Genomic DNA, 23,899 nt, shown 5'->3' with positions numbered 1-23,899 from the left:
GGGTTGGAAAAATAGAAGATAGGGATTAAAAAGTACACTTATCATTATGAAAAAATAAATAAAATGAAAAAATAAAATAATAAAAAGGTATAGGTGGGAGACAGTGGAAGATAGATAAATAGACAGACAGACAGGAAGGTAGGTAGATAGGAAGAAGCAACCTAAGTGTCCATCAACAGATGAATGGATAAAGAAGTTGTAGTATATAGGGGCACCTGGCTGGCTGAGTTGTAAGAAAATGCAACTCTTGATCTGAGGGTTGTAAGTTTGAGCCCCATGTTGAGTGTAGAGATTACTAAAAAAATATTTTAAAAAAACTTAAAAAAGAAGTTACAGTATATATATATACAGTGGAATTTTATTCAACCATAAAAAAGAAGGAAATCCTGCCATTTGTGACAACATGGATGGACCTTGAGGGTATCATGCTAAGTGAAATAAGTCAAAAAGACAGATACTGTATGATCTCACTTATATGTGCAATCTAGGGGCGCCTGGGTGGCTCAGTTGATTAAGCATCTGGCTCTTGGTTTCAGCTCAGGTCATGATCTCACAGTTCATGGGTTCAAGCCCCACATCAGGCTCTGCAATGTCAGTGGGGAGCCTGTTTGGAATTCTCTCTCTCTTCCTCTCTCTTTGTCCCCCCCTGCTCACTCTCTCTGTCTCTCAAAATAAATAAATAAACTTCAAAAAATAAAATATTCTCTTTTCAACTATGTATCAGTGTGAGGCCAGGTTTTCTTTATATACTTTAACTAAAACAACATATCACAACAGACTGAATGTAGAAACAGCTATAAGAATCCAGCTATATTAAAGCAGATTTTTTTAATGTTTATTTATTTATTTTGAGGGGGGAGGGGCAAAGAGAGGGACAGAGAATCCCAAGTAGGCTCCACTCTTGTCAACACTGAGCCTGACATGGGGCCCAGTCTCATGAAATGTGAGATCATGACCTGAGCTAAAAGCAAGAGTTGGACGCCTAACCTACTGAGCCACCCAGGCACCCCTAAAGCGATGTTTAAGAGATACTGCTGGATTCTCTTTGCTAAAATTTTATTAAGGATTTTTTATATCTACATTCATGGGGGATATTGGTTGCTCTGTTGTTTTCTTTAGGGAAAGGTTTTTAACTACAAATTCAATATCTTTATATTGATATTGAGGTTGTCTTGAGTGAACTTTGGCAGTTTGTATCTTTCAAGAAATTGATTCATTTAATCTAATTTGTTGAATTTATTGGCATATAAGTTATATTCCCTTAGTTTTCTTTTTCTTTTCTTTTTTTTTTTCAAATTTTAACGTTTATTTATTTTTGAGACAGAGAGAGATAGAGCATGGATGGGGGAGGGTCATAGAGAGAGGGAGGCACAGAATCTGAAACAGGCTCCAGGCTCTGAGCTGTGAGCACAGAGCCCGACGCGGGGCGCGAACCCACGAACTGAGAGATCGTGACCTGAGCTGAAGTTGGATGCTTAGCCGACTGAGCCACCCAGGCGCCCCCCCTTAGTTTTCTTTTAATGTGTGTAAGATCTGTAGTGATGTCCCTACTTTAATTCTTCATGTTGGTAATATTTTCTTTTCCTAATCAATGTGATTAAAGATTTATTAATTTTACTCAGAGAACTAGTGTTTGGTTTCATTGGTTTTTGTCTGTATTTCTATTTTCTTCATTGATTTCTGCTCTTTTTTATTTCCTCTTTTCTGCTTACTTGGTGCATCATTTGCTCTTCCTTTTTCTCGTTTCTTAAAAGGGAAGCTTGGGTCAGGGGTCAGCACACTTCTATAAAAGGCCAGAGAATAAATATTTTAGGCCTAATGGGCCAGATAGTCTCTACCACAACTACTCAATTCTACCACTGTAGCATGAAAGCAGCCACAAACAGTGAAAGGATAGATAGATATCCGTATGTTACAATAAAAATCTATTCACAAAAATGGGCAGCCAGCCATAGTTGTCTGACCCCTGATTAGGCCATTGTTTTTCCTTTTTCCCTGATATATACATTTAATACATTTCTAAGTCTGCTTTGTCTATATCTCACAACTTTCGAATTCTTGATATATATTTTCTAATTTCCCTTGTGACTCATGAAGTTATTTAATTTTTTTTTTTTTTTAATGTTGGTTTTTGAGAGAGAGAGAGGAACACAAAGTGTGAACAGGGGAGGAGCAGAGAGGGAGGGAGACACAGAAAGAATCCAAAGCAGGCTCCAGGCTCTGAGCTGTCAGCACAGAGCCCGATGCGGGTCTTGAACCCACGAACCATGAGATCATGATCTGAGCTGAGGTAGGACACTTAACCAAGCTACCCAGGTGCCCCTCATGAAGTTATTTAGTAAAGCATTATTTAATTTCCAAATATTTATAAAATTTCCAGCTACCTTCCCATTATTCATTTTTAATTTAGCTTAATTTTGGGTGTACTTTGTATGGTTTCAGTCCTTCAAATTTTTTGAAATTTATGACCCTGAATACATTCTGTCTTGGTAAATGTTTCATGTGCACTTAGCAAGAATGTATATTCTTTTGATGTTAGGTGACAGTAATCTGTAAATATTAATTAGCTCAGGTAGGTTGATAGTATTTTTATAGCATTCTGTGTGATTACTAATTTTCTGTGTACTTGTTCAGTTGAGATCAGTAACTGAGATCAGTTATTGAAATTACCAATTATAATTGAATATTTCTTTTTGTAGTTCTGTAAGTCTTCATGTTATTTGAAGCTTTCTATTAGGGGCATACACATTTGGGATTATATGTCTCTTGATGTACTAACCCTTGATCGTTATGAAATAATCTTCTTTATCCGTGGTCATAGTTCTTGCTTTGAATTCTACTTTAATACTAAAAGTGCCACTTTATTTTTTTTTTAATTTTTTTTTAACGTTTTCTTATTTATTTTTGAGACAGAGAGAGACAGAGTATGAACGGGGGAGGGACAGAGAGAGAGGGAGACACAGAATCAGAAGCAGGCTCCAGGCTCTGAGCCATCAGTCCAGAGCCCGACGCGGGGCTCGAACTCACGGACCGTGAGATCGTGACCTGAGCTGAAGTTGGACGCTCAACTGACTGAGCCACCCAGGCGCCCTAAAAGTGCCACTTTAAATAAACTTTATCAAAGCGCACTTGGGTGGCTCAGTCTCTGAAGCATCCGACTCTTGATTTCAGCTTAGGTCATGATCTCACGGTTTGTGAGTTAGAGCGCTGCATCTGGCTCTGCGCTGACAGTGCAGAGCCTGCTTGGGATACTCTCTCTGCCTCTCTCCCTGCCCCTCCCCTGCACATGCTCACTCACTCTCTCTCTCTCTCTCTCTCTCTGTCTGTATCCCTCTGTATCTGTCTCTCTCTCAAAATAAATAAATAAATTTTAAAACAACTTTATCAAGATGTATTTTACATATTATAAAATCCACCTATTTCAAGTGTATAAATTCAGTTATTTTTAGCATCTTTCCTGAATGGTGCAGTCATTGCCATCAATCAGTTTCACAATCTTCATCCTCCCATAAGATCACTCATGCCCACTTACAGTTAATGTCCATTCATATCCCTAGTCTCAGGGAACCTACTTTCTGTCTCTATAAATTTGCCTTTTCTGGACACTTCAGATGAATGGAATCATACAATATGTGATACCTTGTGCCTGGCTTCTTTCACTTAGCATAATGTTTTCGAGGTTCATCCATGATACAGCATGTATCAGTAGTTCATTTTTTTATATTGCTGAATAGTATTCCATTATATGGAACCACATTTTGCCTATCTATTCACTAATTGATGGACATTGCCAGTTTTGGACTTTGATGATTAATACTACTATGAACATTCTCATGTAAATTTGGTGGTGGATATGTTTTCATTTCTCTAGGTAAATATCCAAGTGGAATTGCTGGGTTGTCTACAAGTTTTACATTTGACTTTTCAGGAAACTGCCAAACTAATTTCCAAGATGGCTGCATCTTTTTACATTCCTGCTGGCAATGTATAAGTGTTCCAGTTCACATCCTCATCAACATTTGCTATTGCCTGCCTTATACCCATTCTAGTTGGTGTGAAATAGTGTCTTAAAATGTGATTTTAATTCACACGTTCCAAATGACTAATGATGTTGAACATATTTTCATATGCTAATTAATTAGCCATTTGTGTATCTTCTTTGGTGAAATGTGTGATTGTCTTCCTATTGGATTGTAGGAGTTCTTTGTGAATTCTGGATTCAGATTTTTTATTGGATATGTGTTTTTCAAATATTTTCTCTTTGTTGCTCATTTTTTAATTTTCTTAGTGTTTTTTTTCCCCTTCAGTATAAAGGGTTTTATTTTGCTGAGATGAGATTATCAGTGTTTTCTTTTATGGATTGTGGTTTTGGTATTATATCTAAGAAATCTTTGCCCAACCCAAAGACTTAAAGATTTTCTTCTGTCCGGGCACCTGGGTGGCTCAGTTAAGCATCCCGACTCTTGATTGCAGCTCAGGTCATGATCTCATGGTTTGTGAGTTCGAGCCCCGCATCAGGCTCTGTGATGACAGTGCGGAGCCTGCTTGGTATTCTCTCTCTCCTGCTCTGTCTTCCCCTTCCCCTGTTTGCACGCTATCTCTCTAAACAAACAAACAAACTTAAAAAAAAAAAAAAAAAGATTTTTCTCCTATCTTTTGTAAAAGTTGTATTATGAGGTAAGGGTCTCAGGTCCTCTTTTTGCTTGTAGATATCTAGTTGTCCCAGCACCATTTGTTGAACAGACTGTTCTTTCCCCCAAAGAATTATCTTGCAGTTTTCTTTTGCTTGGAGTTTGTTGAGCTTTCCTGTCTCTGCTGTGCCTATAAACTCTAGTCAGTGAGTTGGAGCACCCATAGGACTCCCCTCATTTATTTCCCGATTAACAGGAATCACTGTTCTGTACTGGCTTTTGCTCAATATCTACAAACCGTTGTTTCAATATATTTTGTCTGGTTTCCTACTTGATTAAAGGCATGAAGGTAGATCTGGTCCCTATTATTTCATCATGTCCAGAAGCAGAAAGTGGTCTCTCTTACCTTTCAGCTTTTAAAAACTGTATTTACCTTTTTGCTTATTATTTCCTAAGCTTCTTAAAAAAACAATATGTTTATAACTTGGGAAGATACAAATTATTCTTAATTTAAAAAGAAAAAGCAGAAGCAGCAGCATCTTTGACATTAGTATCAGAAACATAGTTGTCAGTATTCTTATAACTCATAAGCATGAAATTATAGATCTGATTTAGGAAATAATTTTAACAAATTACTGTTAATTTCAAGGGTATAAGTTCTATTTAATTATATTTTTCTAAAGAATGTAAAATGTGTGTTTTTTCAAATTATAGACGATTGTGGAAAAATGTGACAGATTCTCTGAGGGAATCTGAAATCGAGAAAGCCACAGAGCATAAACGTACCCTGGAAGAACGCCAGAGGACTGAAGAAAGGCATCGTACTGAAACAGGCACACCCTGGAAAACCAAATATTTTATTAAAGAGGTTTGTCCTACGTGTCTTCAGACTAAAACTTGTTATCTACTGTAGTTTACTAGGCTTTCTTGAGTTGTTATCATTTGGACATCTTTATTTCTAAAAATAGTCCAGCATAACCGTGAGCTTTTTCATGGAACTTTTCACAATTTGACAAAACAAAATAGTTTACCAGCAGTTCAGGTGAAATGGATTTTGGGATTAAGTTGGCCACAAACAAAAATGCTAACATAATCTCCAGTCACAATAATAGAATGGACAATTGACGATTTATTGCCTTTCAAACTACACTGAAATTTTCTGTTCATTTCCAGAGACTACATTTTAAAGGGAGACATGAGAAACTTAATTGGCTACACAAAGGCTAGTGCAGTGGCTAGAATCTTTGGAACATTTAAGAAAAAAGAATAAAGTGGGGTGTTCAGCTTAGAAAACCAAAAATTGGGACCATGCATTATAACCTTCAGATATGTATATGCTTTATCACATAGAAATTTTTTATCAGTTTGTATAGCAGTCCCACGGTAGGTTCAAACTACCAGGAATTTTGAGCTTAACATAAAAAGGAATTGTATAACAATAAAAAAAATCCAGTAATAATGGGGAGTACATTTTATAGTAATGCACCACTAGTTCTATATGAGACCATGGCTTAGGTAGAAGACTTCATGCGCTGATTTTGCAGCTAGACCAAATAATTGCCAGATTCTTAAGTAAATTTAAAGATTTTTGTTTGGTTTGGTTTATTAGTTTCTGGTAGAACTCAGAGTAAGGTGAATGATTGCAGACCAGAGCTGTTATCAAGAAAAATTTTCTCGGGGCGCCTGGGTGGCTTAGTCAGTTGGTGTGTGATTTCGGCTCAAGTCATGATCTCACTGTTCCTGAGTTCGAGCCCCGCACTGGGCTCTGTGCTGACAGCTTAGACCCTGGAGCCTGCTTTGGATTCTGTTCTCCCTTTCTCTCTGCCCTTCCCCGACTTGCTCTCTCTCTCTCTCTCTCTCTCTCTCTCTCTTTCTCTCTCTCAAAAATTAAACAAACATTTTTTTTTTTCAATTAAAAAAATTTTTTTTCTTGTCAGCGGTGCCTGATGGCTCAGTGGGAAGAGCATGCAGCTTTTGATCTCGGGGTTGTTAGTTCAAGCCCCATGTTGGGTAGAGAGTCTACTTAAAAGGGAAAAAAAAAAGTTTTCTTACCATAGCCAAGTCTAAAGAAGCCCACTGAATTTTAATATTGGTCCATCAGGAAGGAATTTGGAAAAAGTAATTTAATTTTGATTTTTGCATAGTTATTAACCTTAAAACTCCATTTATTTTTTATTTATTATAAGTTTAAGTTTATTATAGTTGCTTCATTACTTTCATTTTTCTAATCATTGGGTATCTATTATAAATATCGGTCATTTTCATAGATAGGAATAATAAAAAGAAAGTACTTTACATATCTACTCTTTTAGATGAAAAAATAAAACTTTGTAATTATTATTCAAAGCTATAGTCTGATAACTGTGGTTTTTTTCATTTCAAACTCATTAAGAAAGCTGAGATATCAGGAACAGATTCTAGGAAGAGAATTCCTAAGGGAAGACCTCTCTAATTCATTAAAAGTGAACTCTGGGGTCTGAGAGCAACTATAATGGCTGCAAGATATAGGGGCGCCTGACTGGCTCAGTTGATAGAGCATGCAACTCTTGACCTCAGGGTTGTTTTGAACCCCATGTTTGGTATAGATATTACTTAAAATCTTTTTTAAAAAAGGTACAATTAATGAGATTTTAAAAGGTAGGCACCCTAATTCTTGCTACTGACATGACATGTAAAGTTGCTACTTCTCATGTATCCTTGGACAGATATTATTAAGAGCCACTGTCAATCTAGCGTTCTGTGATGGTTACATCTTTTTCAAAAACAGTACTATAGGAGTTGAGAATTATCAACCAGGTGATTTAATATAAACAACCTAATGGTTGCCGTTATTAAAGAAAAATTATTCTGACACTTACTAAAAATGTCAAGGAAAACTTCATTCAGGACTATTGTAGTAAAGAAGAGGGATTATACTTAACTCTGAGTACAAGGACAAGTGGAAACGCGAAGGAGTGGGTGCAAAAGAGAATCTTGGTCGAATATCAAGGATGGGGGTGAGGTAGAGGAACTTGATTAGATATCAAGGGTGGAAGAAGAGGAGTTTAGAAATCAGGGTTTGGAGTAGGGGAGATTCTTAGTGAACTGGCTTATCAAAATTCTTTGCTAAAACTGGGTTCAATAGGCCATGGATGAGGCCTAGTCAAGAAGAGAACTCAAAGGAGTCTGACTAAAATTCAGTCAAGGAGCTGGGGTGCCCGGGTGGCTCAGTTGGTTATGCGTCCAACTCTTGATTTTGGCTCAGGTCATGATCTCATGGTTCATGGGATTGAGCCCTGCATCACTGACGGTGCAAAGCCTACTTGGGATTTTCTCTCTCTTTCTCTCTCTCTCTCTCTCTCTCTCTCTCTCTCTCTCTACCTCTCCCCCATTTACTCATGCCTGCTGTCTCTCTTAAAATAAATGTGAACTTTAAAAAAAAAAAAGAGGGGCACTGGGTGGCTCAGTTAAGTGTCTGACTCTTGGTTTCAACTCAGGTCATGATCTCATGGTTTGTGACTTCAAGCCCCACATCGGGCTCCATGCTGACAGTGTGGAGCCTGCTTGACATTCTCTCTCTCCCTCTCTCTCTGCCCCTCCCCCACTCACTCTTTCTCTGTCTCTAAACTTTAAAAACAAAAAAATCAAAAAATTAAAAAAAAAGAATTCATCATTTAATGAAATTCATTCAAGGAGAGAGTGAGTCCTTGTCATTAGGAGCCAAGTAATTGCTTGTCTTAAGTCATTTTTGGAATAAGAATAGATAGATATATAGATAAATAGAGATAGAGATAGATATAGATATAGATATAGATATAGATATATAGTATAAATAAATTGAAGGAGCTATGGGTTAAAGACAGGTTCAGATCTGACTTCTATTTTATTTATTTTTTTAATGTTTATTTATTGTTGAGAAAGAGCACACAAGCAGGGAAGGGACAGAGAAAGAGGGAGACACAGAACCTGAAGGAGGCTCCAGGCTCTGAGCTGTCAGCACAGAGCCCGACATGGGGCTTGAACCCACAAACTGTGAGATCATGACCTGAGCCAAAGCCAGACACTTAACCCACTGGGCCACCCAGGGTCCCCTCAGATCTGACTTACTTTGCCTAGTCCCATAAACACTGAACTCTACTCTTAGCTACCCTGACCTCAACTGTGTCAAGTCCTGTACTCCAGTATGTGGCTTCATGCATTTCTTTTTCTCGCTTGGTCTTCTCTGGTTGTAGTTCATTCTCTGACTCTAACTTTGCTCCTCGCAGTACCCTATTCACAGGAGCCAGGGAAAACTAATGGGAGTAGAGTTGGGAAAGAACTAGAAAATAATACTCAACTACTAGAGTTGAGTAGAGAACGGCTAGTAGCTTGATGACCATTTGTGCTCCACCTGCTGCCTGTCACTCTGTGGGTGAGGCTAAGTCTGCAGTGTCTTGGCAAAATTGGCAGAATTGCTACAAATGACTTCTGCAAATAAAGTGGTGATGGAGCATCAACTAGGTGCCCCCGGACCAGAATTTCTCCCCTAATCCTAGCTAAACCACAGACATTATTTGACATCTTAAGCACAGAGAATTTTTTCCGTCACAAAAACTTTTGTTTTTAAATGTGACAGTAGATGGGGCGCCTAGGTGGCTCAGTCAGTTAAGCACCGACTTCGGCTCAGGTTATGATGTTGCGGTTTCTGAGTTTGAGCCCCGCGTCAAGCCCTGCACTGACAGCTCAGAGCCTGGAGCCTGCTTCGGATTCTGTCTCCCTCTCTCTCTACCCCTCCGCCACTTGTGCTCTGTCTCTGTCTCTCAAAAATAAGTAAACGTGAAAAAATTAAATAAAAATAAATAAATAAATGTATGTATGTATGTATGTATGTATGTGACCGTAGAATTCCACCTTAGTGAAGATGTTGCTTCTAGTTTTGGTTACTGATTGTGAAAATATTAGAGGAATCGTCCTTTAATTTATTTTTCTACTTGTTTCAGGGAGATGGCTGGGTTTATCATAAGCCCCTTTGGAAAATAATTCCAGCAACACAGCCTGCGGAGTGACACACACTATCTGAGACTCGACCAAATGAACTTCTTCTCTGTTTACCCTAAACCCTCCCAGAATGGAGTCATTGCACTGAGTAACCTGCTTCCTGATTGCACAGACTGAATCTGGCTAAACCCGAATGTCCCTGTTAGGGCACCACAGAACTGCAGCAAGACCAAAGTGTTGAAGACGCACGACGGGCCTCTCACCAACCTGTTCATGTGATACGAGCAATATCATCCGAAAACCTTTCACGTGAATTATTAGATGATTCATCTTTTATCCAGCTCCTGCTCCTAAAGTTAGGTTTAAATCCCCTATTTTTGCATGGGGGCAGCAGATACACACAAGCGTGAGAACTCAGTGATTTTGATTTCTTTATAGTAAAGAGTGAAGTCTCTTTCAGAGTTTGTGCTTTGCTTTCTGTCAGTAACTGAAGTATTCACTGCTCTTACAAACAAACCCAAGAGGAGGAGGACGATGACCCAGAAGTGGATTCAGCCATTGTGCCTGAAATCAGTGTTAAAAAAATCAACCAGGTTGTAGTAACAAGGCATTCTGTTCCTTCAAAGAGACTGTGTGCCTGTGTCTGAGGAACTTATCCATTATCCACCTCTGTTGGAACTCTCTTTTAAAAAGTATATTTATAAATTGATTAGAATTATAACCATGGAGAATTTTTTCTTCTGAGCATTTTATTATACTTGAAAACAACATTGACTTGAAAAATTTCAGAACATTTTTCAATACCTAGTTTTATTAAATGTTACACTTGAGAGACAATTTTTTAAATGTGTTCATGTCAATATGATGAGATCTTGGCCTTTCTCAAGAACTGAGGCATTAAAGAACAAAGCAAACATTTAAAAAATAAAACTGTTACTTTTTTTTTCCTTACCTTTTTTTCACTTGTAGATTAATATCCAGTATTATGTGCTATCCCTCTGAATAAGTATGCTTCATCTTACCTCTGTCCATTCAAATTTAAAACAACTATTCATATTTGTCAGTAATTCAGAAGTTATATATGTGGCTGAGTGCATGTATGGTATGGTTTTCTTTTTTTCTCAAGGAAACTCAAATGCTGAAGAAAGAATATGAAGTGAAAAGATACTAGGAAAAAAGATATCAGGAAGTTGTATTCAGGTACAAATCTCTTTTTTTTTTTAATAAGTATTTTACTGAGGTTGAAGGATTGCTGGCAACTAAAAGAATAGTGCTAATTATGGCTTTCATCATTCATTCAAGTATTTATTGAGTACCTACTTATGGTGCTCAACACTTGTTACTGCAAGCTACCTTAATTTTCCAAGAGTGGTGCCTTACTCTGTTTCTTCTGATGTGGTCTTCCAATCAGTGTGTGTAACATATACCTGTTAGTCATCAGCCATTGTAGGTGGCTGTGTCTCTTGCATCATCATAAGAAGTTTAAGCTTTGTGCTCTGATAAATTGTGTTTTATTGAAGGGTTTAATAGGATGAAAACAGCAAAACAATAATTTTTTCAACAAATTGTAAATTATAAGAGAATAACTGGTTTATGTACAACCATTTTAATGATTCCCTTGTTCATTTTTGCTGTGAAATGCACTGAAAAATCTCAAAATGAGTTATAGTTCATGTGTTGGGAAGATTGAAAAATAATAAAACTAGAGAACAATAATGTCTTTGTCTGTTTTATGAAAGGAGAGAAATAGAAGGTTTGTGTTTAGAGGAGTTAGCCCCCTATTCATTTGAGAGGGACATGGATTTTTTTCTTTAAATTCTTACCCTCAGGAATCTCTTAGGGAGATAAGGAAGTATATTCAATAAGAGGTTTTAAAAATTAAAATGTTTAAATAGTCTGGAAATAGAGCAAGAATGTAAAATTAAACTCGGTTTTGTTTTATTCTTTGAACCATTTGAATACTTATTTATTTCTTTCAGTTGTTGAGCCATTTTAAGAATTATTGAAATATGATTTTAAAAATTCTTAAGAAAAAAATACATTTATAAGTAATTGAAATCTCATGATATTGGGTTGATTCTTTGACAAGAGTGAAGTAATAATACCAATTTTGGGTAATTATTTTACCTTGTCTCCATCTTGACTTCACTGCAGCTTATCTACCAGACAAGAGTTAGAGGTCTTTTCTGTTTTATTTTTTATCTAGATGTTGTTGATAATTAGCTAGAGAAATGAATCTTTGCAGCAGTTGCCACTGATTTGTATCTTTTTCTTTGGGGTCAAAGTTTATTTATTTAAAAAAATTTTTTTAAGTTTACTTATTTTGAGAGAAAAAGAACAAGCGAGCAGAGGAGGGGCAGAGAGAGAGGGAGAGAGAGAATCCCAAGCAGGCTCTGCAGTGTCAACACAGAGCCTGATGCAGGGTTCAAACTCATGTTCGAGGTATGACCTGAGCCGAGACCAAGAGTCAGATGCTTAACCCAACTGAGCCACCTAAATGTCCCTGGATCAAAGTTTTAAATGTGCGCTTTCTTTCTGGCTTTTCGGAATTGTGTGTTAAGAAGTTCAAGAGCAGTAGTGACAAAAAGACAATGTTCTGGCCATTTATTTGGATTTTTTTTTCTTTTCACCATGATGATGACACTTATCACCCTATCCCTTCTGTCAGATGTTTGTATTTAAGCTCCATAATTTATATTCTAATTAATTACATTTTGAATAGTTTTGAAGCCCTGAAAGTAATTTTTAGGTTGTGTATTGGGTGAGATATGGCATCTACATTTTGATTCCCTGAACTCTTCAGTTGTAACCAACATCACCTCTAATGCCTACTTGTCACCAAAAATAATAAGAAAAGTATTGAGTTTCTCATTCTGTAATTCTAGTACTTTACTCATAACTATAAATATCTGGTACTTGATGAACCAACTTCTACAGATTAATTCTTTAAAAAAATTTTTTCTATAGATTAATTCTTAAAGGATTTATTAATTAATTATATAAGTATGAAATTTTGTTTAAAATATTGCCTTAAGATGAAGGCTAACTTCTATTCAATGTGCTCCTCCAAAGAAAGGCAATTTTGTGTGATCACTCCACAGTCTACACTTGGGAGGGATTCCAGTTCCTTAGAGTTAGTACAGTGACTGGAAGCCGAATGGTGATTTAGCAAAGATAGTGGGAGAAGAAAGAGAAGATGAGTCTACCAGATGGGAATATAAAAGACAAGTTCATATACATGAAAATGAAAATTCCAGTAAAATATATATTCTAGTGGCATAAAATCCCTCCTTGCCCGAAAACCAAGCTGCACAGGAAATTGTTACATATTACAAAGCTTTTGCACATGTTTTCACTACTTGATGTTCACAGTAACACTGTGAAATTGCAAAGTCAGGGATGGCCATTCCAACTTTGTAGATGAAGACATTATTGCTCAAAGTTTAGTGCTCACTTCATATAGCTAGACCTTCCACAAACATCTGTTAAGTATTCCTTTGGGGCCAGATGATGCGTTAGACTCGATGTGACAAATACTATCCCTATCTTTACAGGCTTATGTGAAGGAAGAAACCAAAACCTAAATTCCTGAAAATGAGTTGTTGACAAGGACAAGGCTAACTGGTCTTTCCAACCCCTAGAAAGGCTTCATGGTACCTAGGTTCTTTGGAAGGCAGTTGATCAATGAGTTGAAAATTAAGGATTTGGGGGGTACCTGTCTGGCTCAGCCAGTAAAGTATGCAACTCTTAATCTTGGGGTCATGAGTTCAAGCCCCACATTGGGCGTAGAGCTTACTTAAAAATGGTAATTAAAAAAAATGTTAAAGCAAGGAGTTTGGCTCAAAGTCTACATAAGAAGCCCCAAACAATGCAACTAGGTGACTAACCCTTGTTCCACCCTACAAGACTGGAGAGATTGAACGAGAGAGGTTTCCAATTCAGGAACACAAGTTGATAAATTGAAAATGAGGAACAAGTTAAAGTCTACATACTTAAGTACGAGATCTCACAGCATCTTTCCCTATCCCATTCCCCAAATATTGGCAGTCAGGCTTATCTCTTTAGGCAAGAGATTAAAAGATCCTTTTTGGGGTTTCTGCATTGCAAAGGAAACAACCAACAAAACTAAAAGGCAACTGACAGAATGGGAGAAGATATTTGCAAATGATGACATATCAGATAAAGGGTTAGTAGCCAAAATCTATAAAGAATTTACCAAACTCAACACCCAAAAAACAAATAATCCAGTAAATAAATGGACAGAAGACATGAATAGACCCTTTTCCAAAGACATCCAGATGGCCAACAGACACAGGAAAAGATGCTCAACGTCACTCATCATCAGGGAAATACAAATCGAAACCACATTGAGATACCACCTCACACTGATCAGAGTGGCAAAGATTAACAACTCAGGAAACAACAGATGTTGACGAGGATGTGGAGAAGGGGAACCCTCTTGCACTGTTGGTGGGAATGCAAACTGGCATAGTCACTCTGGGAAACAGTATGGAGTTTCCTCAAAAAGTTAAAAGTAGAACTACCCTATGACCCAGCAATAGCACTACTAGAAATTTATCCGAAGAATACAGGAGTGCTGATTCATAGGGGGAACATGTACCCCAATGTTTATAGCAGCACTTCCAACAATAGCCAAACCATGGGAAGAGCCCAAATGTCCATCGACTGATGAATGGATAAAGAAGATGTGGTTTATATACACAAAGGAATATTACTTGGCAATGAAAAAGAGTGAAATACTGCCATTTGTAACAATGTGGATGGAACTGGAGGGTATTATGCTAAGTGAAATAAGCCAGAGAAAAGCAGACATCCTATGTTTTCACTCATGTGAAACTTGAAAAACTTAACAGAAGATCATGGGGGAAGGGAAGGGGAAAAATAGTTTCAAACAGAGAGGGAGGCAAACCCATAAGAGACTCTTAAATACAGAGAATATACTGAGGGTTGATGCGGGGGCAGGGGGAGGCAGGTGAGAGGAGAAAATGGGTGATGGGCATTGAGGAGGGCACTTGTTGGGGTGAGCACTGGGTGTTGTATGTAAGTGATGAACCACCCCTGAAACCAAGAGCACACTGTATATACACTGTATGTTAGCTAATTTGACAATATATTTTTAAAAATTAATGAATGAAAGATCTGAAGAAAAAAATCCTTTTTGGGGGAACAACTCCAGAAAAAAATTACTACAGATATATTTGGAGGGCCCACCAACAAAAAAATTTCTCAGTTGACAATCCTGTTAACTACAGTAAAGCCAAGTCACTAACATAACCTTTCACCAGGAATCTACACACATCCATCCTCCTACCAACACATTGTATGTATAGACAACACATTACATCTCATTTTAGCAGCTGAGGATCGGCAGACATTTGAAGAAAGATTCTAGCGAATAAAAAAAAAGACCAAACAGGAAAAAATTTTGAGGAAATCCATAATTCAGGAAATGGTGGGAAATAACTTCGAAAAAAATTAAATCCTCAGATGAGATCATCTTGCTTGTATGAAACACAAATGCTTATTTTAAATGGACTGTTGAGGGAAAAAGAACATGTCTTGGAAATTAAAAATATGATAGTTCAAATTAATCACTCAAAAGAAGTTATAGAAGGTAAGGGTAAACTCTTGGCAAATAGAACAAAAGGACAAAAGATGGACAATAGGAGAGAAATACAAAAATTAGAAGAGCAATCCAGGAAGTCTAACATATAGCTAGTGAAGATTCAAGGAATTAAAAACCAGAAGGAAAAATATTAAAAATACATACATTATATATATATACATATATATGTACAAGACAGTTCCCAGAATTGGATGACATGAATCCAAATGAAAATGCCATGAATATCCTGCACAATAAGGGAAAAATGAAAGCCCCAAACAAACCACATCATTGTGAAATTTCTAACACTAAGGGCAAAGAGAAGATTCTAAAAACAATAGCATCAGGCTTTTCAACATCACTGAAAGCTAAAAGGCTAAAGAGAAATACTTCTAGTTTTGCCTAGAATTTTATCCCCAGCCAAAAGACGAATCTGACATGCAAAATTTAAAACAGTTTTGTCCTAGCTGTTCCTTTTCTGGAAGCTATGAAAAAGCACATGCTCCAGCAACACATCAGAGGAGGGGAAAAAAGCAGGAATTGGAAAGATAAATCAAGAAAAACAGGACCCAACAGAGGAAAGAGTCAAAGAGAGGCATCCACTCTACAATATCTAGGTGGTCTCCCAGGATCTAGCTCCTCCAACAGCTATTTTATCTGTGGACTACACTTTATACCAAAGTTCTTTGTACCAGGATCTGTCTCAGTTCTAATGGAGTTCATATAAGATGAGAATATTTTTTCTTGCACGTAGCAATACTTGGTATCTTTGAATGTCAGTTCTCCCAATGCTAATATTCTGAGGTTATTCAGCTGGGCTTCATATGGTGGGGTTTCATCTTATGATCAGTTTCCTGAGAATGCACCATGTCTCAATGTTATGTGGACTACTCAGAAGAGGTCAGAATATTGCAAGTGGAGTCTTGTTTTAGACCCATGATGTCTTTTTTCTAACAGCTTTGTTGTTGTTTTTAACGTTTATTTATTATTGACAGAGACAACACATGAGCATAGGAGGGACCGAGAGACGGGGAGACACAGAATCCGAAGCAGGCTCCAGGCTCTGAGCTGTCAGCACAGAGCCGACGCGAGGCTCGAACTCACAAACTGAGAAAGAATAATGACCTGAGCCGAAGTCGGGTGCTCAACAAACTGAGCCACCCAGGCACCCCTGTTTTTAACAGCTTTGTTAATGTGCAATGGAGTTAAAATAAACATTTTTAAGCATATAATTTTATAAGTTTTGATGTGTGTATTCCCATGAAACATCACCTCTATCATGATAATGAGAATATTTATCATTCTCAGGTGTTTACTCTGGCCTGTTGGTAATCTCTCTTTCCCACTTTCCCTCTCTCCACTGCTGTCCCATATCCAGGGAACCTCTTGTATTGGTGTCCTGAGGTTACCATAACAATTACACACAATGAGTGACTTAAAATAGAAGTTTATTCCCTCACAGTTCTGGGGGCCAGAAGTCTGAGATCAAGGTGGCAGCAGGGCCACACTCTCTAGAGGCTCTAGGGGATAAGCCATTTTTTGTTTCTTTCAGCTTCTGGTATCTTTGACTTTTCTTTGATTTGTGGCCAGTTATTATAATCTCTGCCTCTGTGGTCACATTCTGACCTCTTCTCGGGGTCTTCCTTTCTTCTGTCTCAAATTTTCCTCTGTCTTCCTCTTATGAGGACACTTGACATTAAATTAAAATCCCACCTAGAGAGGTGCCTGAGCGGCTCAGTCAGTTAAGCGCGCGACTCTGGATTTTAGCTTAGGTCATGATCTCATGGTTCCTGAGATCAAGCCCTGTGTCGGACTCTGCACTGACAGAGCAGAGCCTGCTTGGGATTTTCTCTCTCCCCCTCTCTCTCTGCCCCTCCCATACTGTGTTCTCTCTCTCTCTCTCAAAATAAATAGGGGTGCCTGGGTGGTTCAGTCAGTTAAGTGTCCGACTTTGGCTCAGGTCATGAACTCGCAGTTTGGGAGTTCAAGCCCTGCAGCAGGCTCTGTGCTGACAGTTCAGAGCCTGGAGCCTGCTTCAGATTCTGTGTTTCCCTCAGTCTCTGCCCCTCCCCCACTCATGCTTTGTCTCTCTCCCAAAAATAAACAAACATTAAAAAAATTTTTTTTGACAAATAAATAAACTTAAAAAAAATCCCACCTGGATAATCCACAATGATCTCCTATTCTCAAGATTATTTTTTAAATGTTTATTTATTTTTGAGAGAGAGAGAGAGACGAAGTGCAATGGACAGAGAGAGAGGGAGAAACAGAATCCGAAGCAGACTCCAGGCTCCCAGCAGTCAGCCCTGAGATCGTCACAGGGCTCGAACTCATGAACCAAAAAGATCATGACCTGAACCGAAGTTGGTTGCTTAACTGACTGAGCCACCCAGGCACCCCCTTATCTCAAGATTCTTAAGTATATCTGCCAAGACCCTTTTGCCAAGTAAATTAATAATTCTGGGAATTGAGATGTGGACATATCTTTTGGAGGCCACCATTCAATCCACCCCACCGCTAACCTGCTTTATGTCATAGATTAGTTTGCATTCTCTAGAATTTTCTGTAAATGGAATCAAACAGTATGGTCTATTTTGGGAGGGAGGTCTGGTTTATTTCACTTAGCATAACTATTTTGCTTCTTATTCATGTTGTTTCATGCATTAGAAGTTAATTCTTTTCTATTGCTGAATAGTAATTCATTGTTTGGATTATACCACAATTTGTTTATTCATTCACCAGTTGATAAACATTAGGGTTTTCAGTTTTGGTCTAGTACATACAAGGCTGCTATGATATTCTCGTACAAGTCTTTGTATGGACATATGCTTTCATTTATCTTGGGTAAATACCTAGAAGTGGAATGGTAGGCATATGTTTTTAACTTTTTGGGAAATTGCAAGAGGGTTTTCCAAAATGGTTGTACTGTTTTTCACCCCCAGAAGCAGTACGGGAGAGTTCCAGGTACTTCACATCATTGGCAACACTTGATATGGACAGTCTTTCTAATTTTTGCTATTCTAATAGGTGCGTCATGGCAGCTTATTTTGATGTTAATTTGCATAACTAATGATGCAATGTAGTAATGCAGAACATCTCATGTGCTTACATGTCCCCTGTGTACCTTCTTTGGTGAAATGTTTGTTCAAATCTTTTGCCCATATTTTCATTAGGTTATTTGTTTTCTTTTTTTTTTTTTATGAAATTTATTGACAAATTGGTTTCCATACAACACCCAGTGCTCATCCCAAAAGGTGCCCTCCTCAATACCCATCACCCACCCTCTCCTCCCTCCCACCTCCCATCAACCCTCAGTTTGTTCTCAGTTTTTAACAGTCTCTTATGCTTTGGCTCTCTCCCACTCTAACCTCTTTTTTTTTTTTTTTTTCCTTCCCCTCCCCCGTGGGTTCCTGTTAAGTTTCTCAGGATCCACATAAGAGTGAAACCATATGGTATCTGTCTTTCTCTGTATGGCTTATTTCACTTAGCATCACACTCTCCAGTTCCATCCACGTTGCTACAAAAGGCCAATATTTCATTTTTTCTCATTGCCACGTAGTATTCCATTGTGTATATAAACCACAATTTCTTTATCCATTCATCAGTTGATGGACATTTAGGCTCTTTCCATAATTTGGCTATTGTTGAGAGTGCTGCTATGAACATTGGGGTACAAGTGACCCTATGCATCAGTACTCCTGTATCCCTTGGATAAATTCCTAGCAGTGCTATTGCTGGGTCATAGGGTAGGTCTATTTTTAATTTTCTGAGGAACCTCCATACTGCTTTCCAGAGCGGCTGCACCAATTTGCATTCCCACCAACAGTGCAAGAGGGTTCCTGTTTCTCCACATCCTCTCCAGCATCTATAGTCTCCTGATTTGTTCATTTTGGCCACTCTGACTGGCGTGAGGTGATACCTGAGTGTGGTTTTGATTTGTATTTCTCTGATAAGGAGCGACGCTGAACATCTTTTCATGTGCCTGTTGGCCATCCGGATGTCTTCTTTAGAGAAGTGTCTATTCATCTTTTCTGCCCATTTCTTCACTGGGTTATTTGTTTTTCGGGTGTGGAGTTTGGTGAGCTCTTTATAGATTTTGGATACTAGCACTTTGTCCGATATGTCATTTGCAAATATCTTTTCCCATTCCGTTGGTTGCCTTTTAGTTTTGTTGGTTGTTTCCTTTGCTGTGCAGAAGCTTTTTATCTTCATAAGGTCCCAGTAATTCACTTTTGCTTTTAATTCCCTTGCCTTTGGGGATGTGTCGAGTAAGAGATTGCTACGACTGAGGTCAGAGTGTTCTTTTCCTGCTTTCTCCTTTAAGGTTTTGATGGTTTCCTGTCTCACATTCAGGTCCTTTATCCATTTTGAGTTTATTTTTGTGAATGGTGTGAGAAAGTGGTCTAGTTTCAACCTTCTGCATGTTGCTGTCCAGTTCTCCCAGCACCATTTTTTAAAGAGGCTGTCTTTTTTCCATTGGATGTTCTTTCCTGCTTTGTCAAAGATGAGTTGGCCATACGTTTGTGGGTCTAGTTCTGGGGTTTCTATTCTGTTCCATTGGTCTATGTGTCTGTTTTTGTGCCAAGGTTATTTGTTTTCTTATTGAAGTTTGAGATTTCTTTATGTATTCTGGATATAAGCCTTTTACATTTGGTTTATAAATAATTTCTTTTAGTCTGTGGCTTCTCTTTTCATTCTTTTAACAATAACTTTCAAATAGCAGATGTTCTTAACTTTGATAAAGTCCAGTTTATCAACTTTTTCTTTTATGGATCATGCTTTGGTATCATATCCAAGATCTTCCCTAACCCGAGGTTGCAAATATTTTCTCCTATATTTTCTCAGAAGTTTTATAGTTTAAGCTCCTACATTTAGGCATATAATCCATTTTGAGTTAATTTTTTATTGAATATGGTGCAAAATATGTATCAGAAATTGTTTTGTTTTGTTTTTTGCAGTGGATACCCAATTCTTTCCAGTGCCATTTATTTCAAAGACTATCCTTTACACTAAAAAGCTCTATGTACCCCTGTGTTCACTGCAGCATTAATTACAATAGCCAAGACATAGAAGAAACCTAAATGTCCATATGTCCATCTCTAGATGAATGTATAAAGAAGATGTGATATATGTACATACATATACACACACATGCACAATGGAATATTAATCAGCCATAAAAAAAAGAATGAAATCTTGCCATTTGTGACAATATGGATGAATCTAGAGGGTATTATACTAAGTGAAATAAATAAGACAGAGAAAGACAAATACCATATGATTTCACTTATGCGTGGAATCTAAAAAAACAAAACAAATGAAAAAACAAAACATAAATAGACTTGTATAGGAAACAAACTGATGGTTGCCAGAACAGGTAAGAGTTGGGGGTGATCAAAATAGGTGAAGGGGATTAAGAGAAAAAAAACCTCCAATTATCAAATAAATAAGTCATGGGGATGAAATGTACAGCATAGGGAATATAGTCAATAATATTGTAATAACTTTGTGTGGAGACAGATGGTTACTAGACTTATGGGGATAATTTTGTAATGTATAAAAATATTGCATTACTATGATGTACACCTGAAGCTAAAACGATGTTGTATGTCAATTATACTTCAACAAAAAATAAGAATAAAAGACTATCCTTTGTCTATTGAATAGCCTTTACACCTTTCTCTAAAATCAGCTGATCATAAATGTATGTGTCTAGTAAGGACCCTGTTTTGTTACATCAAATTGGTTTGTCTATCTTTATACCAACACTGCACTGTCTTGATTACTATATCTTCATAATAAATCTTAAAGTCAGATAGTATAAGTCTTCCAACTTTGTTCTTTTTCAAAGTTGTTTGGTTATTCTAGTTGGCATTTCCATATAAATCTTAGGATAAGGTTGTCAGTTTCTACAAAGCCTTCTGGGATTTTGTTGCAATTTAGTTGAATCCATCAGGCAATTTGGGGAGAATGACTTCTTACCAGTCTCGAGTCTCTTGAACCATGAACACAGTGTTTTTCCACTTATTTCAGTCTTCTTTAATTTCTCTCAGCAATATTTTGGGGTTTTTTTTTTTTAGTATACAGGTTTACATATCTTATATCAATTATTTCTAAGTGTTTCATATTTTTTATTTTGTAAATGACATTTTAAAACATTTTCAGTTTTTAATTGTTTGTTGCTAATGTACACAAGAAGTACAATTTATTTTTGTATATTGAGCTTGTATCCTACAGCCTTGCTTAACTCATTTATTTCACCTGGTAGCTCTTCTGTAGATTCCTTATAATTTTCTACAAAGATGTTCTTGTCATCTTTGAATAAAGACAGTTTTATTCTTCTTTTCCAATCTGAATGCCTTATTTCTTTTTCTTGGTTTATTGCATTGGTTAGAACCTCCAGTACAAAATGAAATAGAAGTGGAGAGAGCAGACATTTTGCCTAGTTCCTGATCTTAGGGCAAAGCAGTCTTTGTTAAATATGATGTTAGCTATAGGCTTTTCATAGAAACTCTTTTATCAGTTTGAGGAAGTTCAATTCCTACTTTGCTGAGAGTTTTTGATCAGGAATTGTTGGATGGTTATTCTTGCCTAAGTTTGCACTTGAATTTGGAAGCCATTTGGTCAATTGTTTATTAAACATATAATAAATTAAAAACCTCATGGTCTTAATACTCCTTATGGCTAAATCACAAAGCATTATTGAAGAGTGGGCTTAGTAGAATTTGAAGCTTAAAGACCCCTTCTTAATTTTTGGTTCTGCTATTTACTATTAGTGAAACGTTAGTCAAGTAAGTCTAACCTAGCTCTGAGATTCAGTTTCCTTATCTTTAAATCAGTAATAACAAGGTAATGTTGACAACCATGTTACATGGTCATGGTTACAATGGTCAACATGGTTACAATGGTCAACAACCATTGACAGTTGCCTGAACCAGAGAAAGCACCTTCTTAAATTTTGCACCCTAAGTACCTATTTGCCTCATCCTAGTTTTGGCCCTACCTTATGACATTCAATTCACTATGTTCCTGGAAGTGACAGTATTCTCCAGGAGTATCACTCTGAACCTAGTTCTCACTCTCAGAGAGTTGGATTTTTCTGAAATATGACATAGTGGACAAAATCCTACATGTATAATTCCAAATTCCTTGAATCTGAATTGACATTTCAGCTCTGTCTTTTAATAACTGTGGGATATTGGGCAGATTTTTTACTTTTCTGAATTTTACCTTCACAAATTGCAAAACAAATAATAATTCCTGTTTTATCAGGTGTTTTGAAACAACATAATGATGGATGGACAAACACTTTAATTGCAAACATCTCTGAGAGCATATCGCTGCTGAAAGCTTGATGAATTCCTGCAAAACCCAGTCACACTAAAGAAATGACACAAAAATGTTCCAAGTCTCCAAGTGTATTGAGCCCTTTCCTTCCCTTGGTGCATAATGAATCACTGGTGAATCACGTGGTCACTCACAAATACATTCAAAGGACTAAAGCAGACAATTGGTTTGCTCTGTATAAGACCAAAAATTACATCACAGAGTGAGCAACTTTCACTTGGTTTTCAAATGAATTTCATTTCATTCGAATTCTCTTTAATTATCAACAATAAAATGTATGTACCTTAAGTAGCCATTCAGTTTAGTGAGTTCTGATAATTGTATATACCCATGCCCACATCAAATCAAGATATGAACCTTTAACTTAATTGAGAGTGTTCCTTCAGGCCCCTCTGTAGTCAAATCTCCCAGCCTCCCGGAGGCAACCATTCTCATTTCTATTACAGAATATTAGTTTTGCTCGTTTTGGACTTCATACAACTGAATCATACAGAATGTACTCTTTGAAAAACTTTTAATTTTTTTTTTAATATTAACTAAGATTCTACTTAAACAGGGCTCAGAGCTAGGGTATCCATGTTCCCTTGCCTATTTAAAAGCAGAGGTAACTTGAGATTTATATTTCCATTCACAGTTGTTATACTGTTATTTTCCAATTTTCCAATTTTCCTGGTTTTCAGAACCACCCGGAAGTGCAGTAAAAGACAATACTTGAGCAGGTAGTCAGGAAGCTTGCCTTTCAGTCTTTACTCCATTACCTAGGGCAAACTCTTAGCTGTAAGTTCTGGCCCATCAGAATTTTTAATTTTTTATCATTTTAATCAAGGTCACTGTTAAAAATAGGCATATTTCTCATAAACATTTGAAACTTTGAATTTTCTGTTGAGGTGAGCTTTAGGGAAAACTACACTTACTCTCTTTAGACCTGTTCTGCTGGGCTCAAGACATTTAGATAGCCTGCATTGTATGTGGCTTCTTCCAAATTGGGATGACATTGTGCAGCCCAGATACCAGGCTGAAATATTTTTAAAAACAAGTAATTCCAATTCTGAAAAAATCCTGTTGTGGCTGACTCAAGGCAGGAGAGCAAGGGAGTGGAGATGAGAAGTTGAAGGCTGACTTATGTTTTACTGTATGTATATCTGTTTGTGTCACTTAATATCTGAACTAAGTACATGTATTAATGTTTCAAAATTCTTTTAAAAATTTTTTTATTTACTCTTTTTTTTAAGTTTATCCATTTTGAGAGAGACAGAGACAGTGTAAGTGGGGAAAGGGCAGAGAGAGGGAGAGAGAGATAATCCCAACCAGGCTCCACACTGTCAGTGCAGTCGTCGGG

The 23,899-nt window shown here is 37.2% G+C and overlaps 1 protein-coding gene across 4 annotated transcripts in view; it reads left to right on the top strand.

The window, feature by feature from the left end:
• The window catches only part of OSBPL11 (oxysterol binding protein like 11), a 90,603-nt gene extending 74,161 nt beyond the window's left edge, over positions 1-16,442 (top strand). For 2 of the 4 annotated variants that reach the window (XM_045037052.1, XM_003991726.6), the window contains 2 exons: positions 5,346-5,499; positions 9,590-11,303. In XM_045037052.1, the coding sequence (XP_044892987.1) occupies positions 5,346-5,499; positions 9,590-9,655 (220 nt within the window). In that variant the 3' untranslated portion in view covers positions 9,656-11,303. Of the gene's footprint in view, positions 1-5,345; positions 5,500-9,589; positions 11,304-13,512; positions 13,517-16,208 lie in introns of those variants that run through there. The other 2 variants (XR_006585122.1, XR_006585123.1) reach the window with 2 other exon arrangements.
• The last annotated feature ends 7,457 nt before the right edge of the window (positions 16,443-23,899 follow it).

The sequence above is a fragment of the Felis catus genome, chromosome C2 (genome assembly GCF_018350175.1).
Source record: "Felis catus isolate Fca126 chromosome C2, F.catus_Fca126_mat1.0, whole genome shotgun sequence".
Lineage (NCBI taxonomy): Eukaryota > Metazoa > Chordata > Mammalia > Carnivora > Felidae > Felis > Felis catus.
The sequence above is the reverse complement of the archived record's forward strand: the minus strand, read 5'-3'. Positions and strand labels throughout refer to the sequence as shown.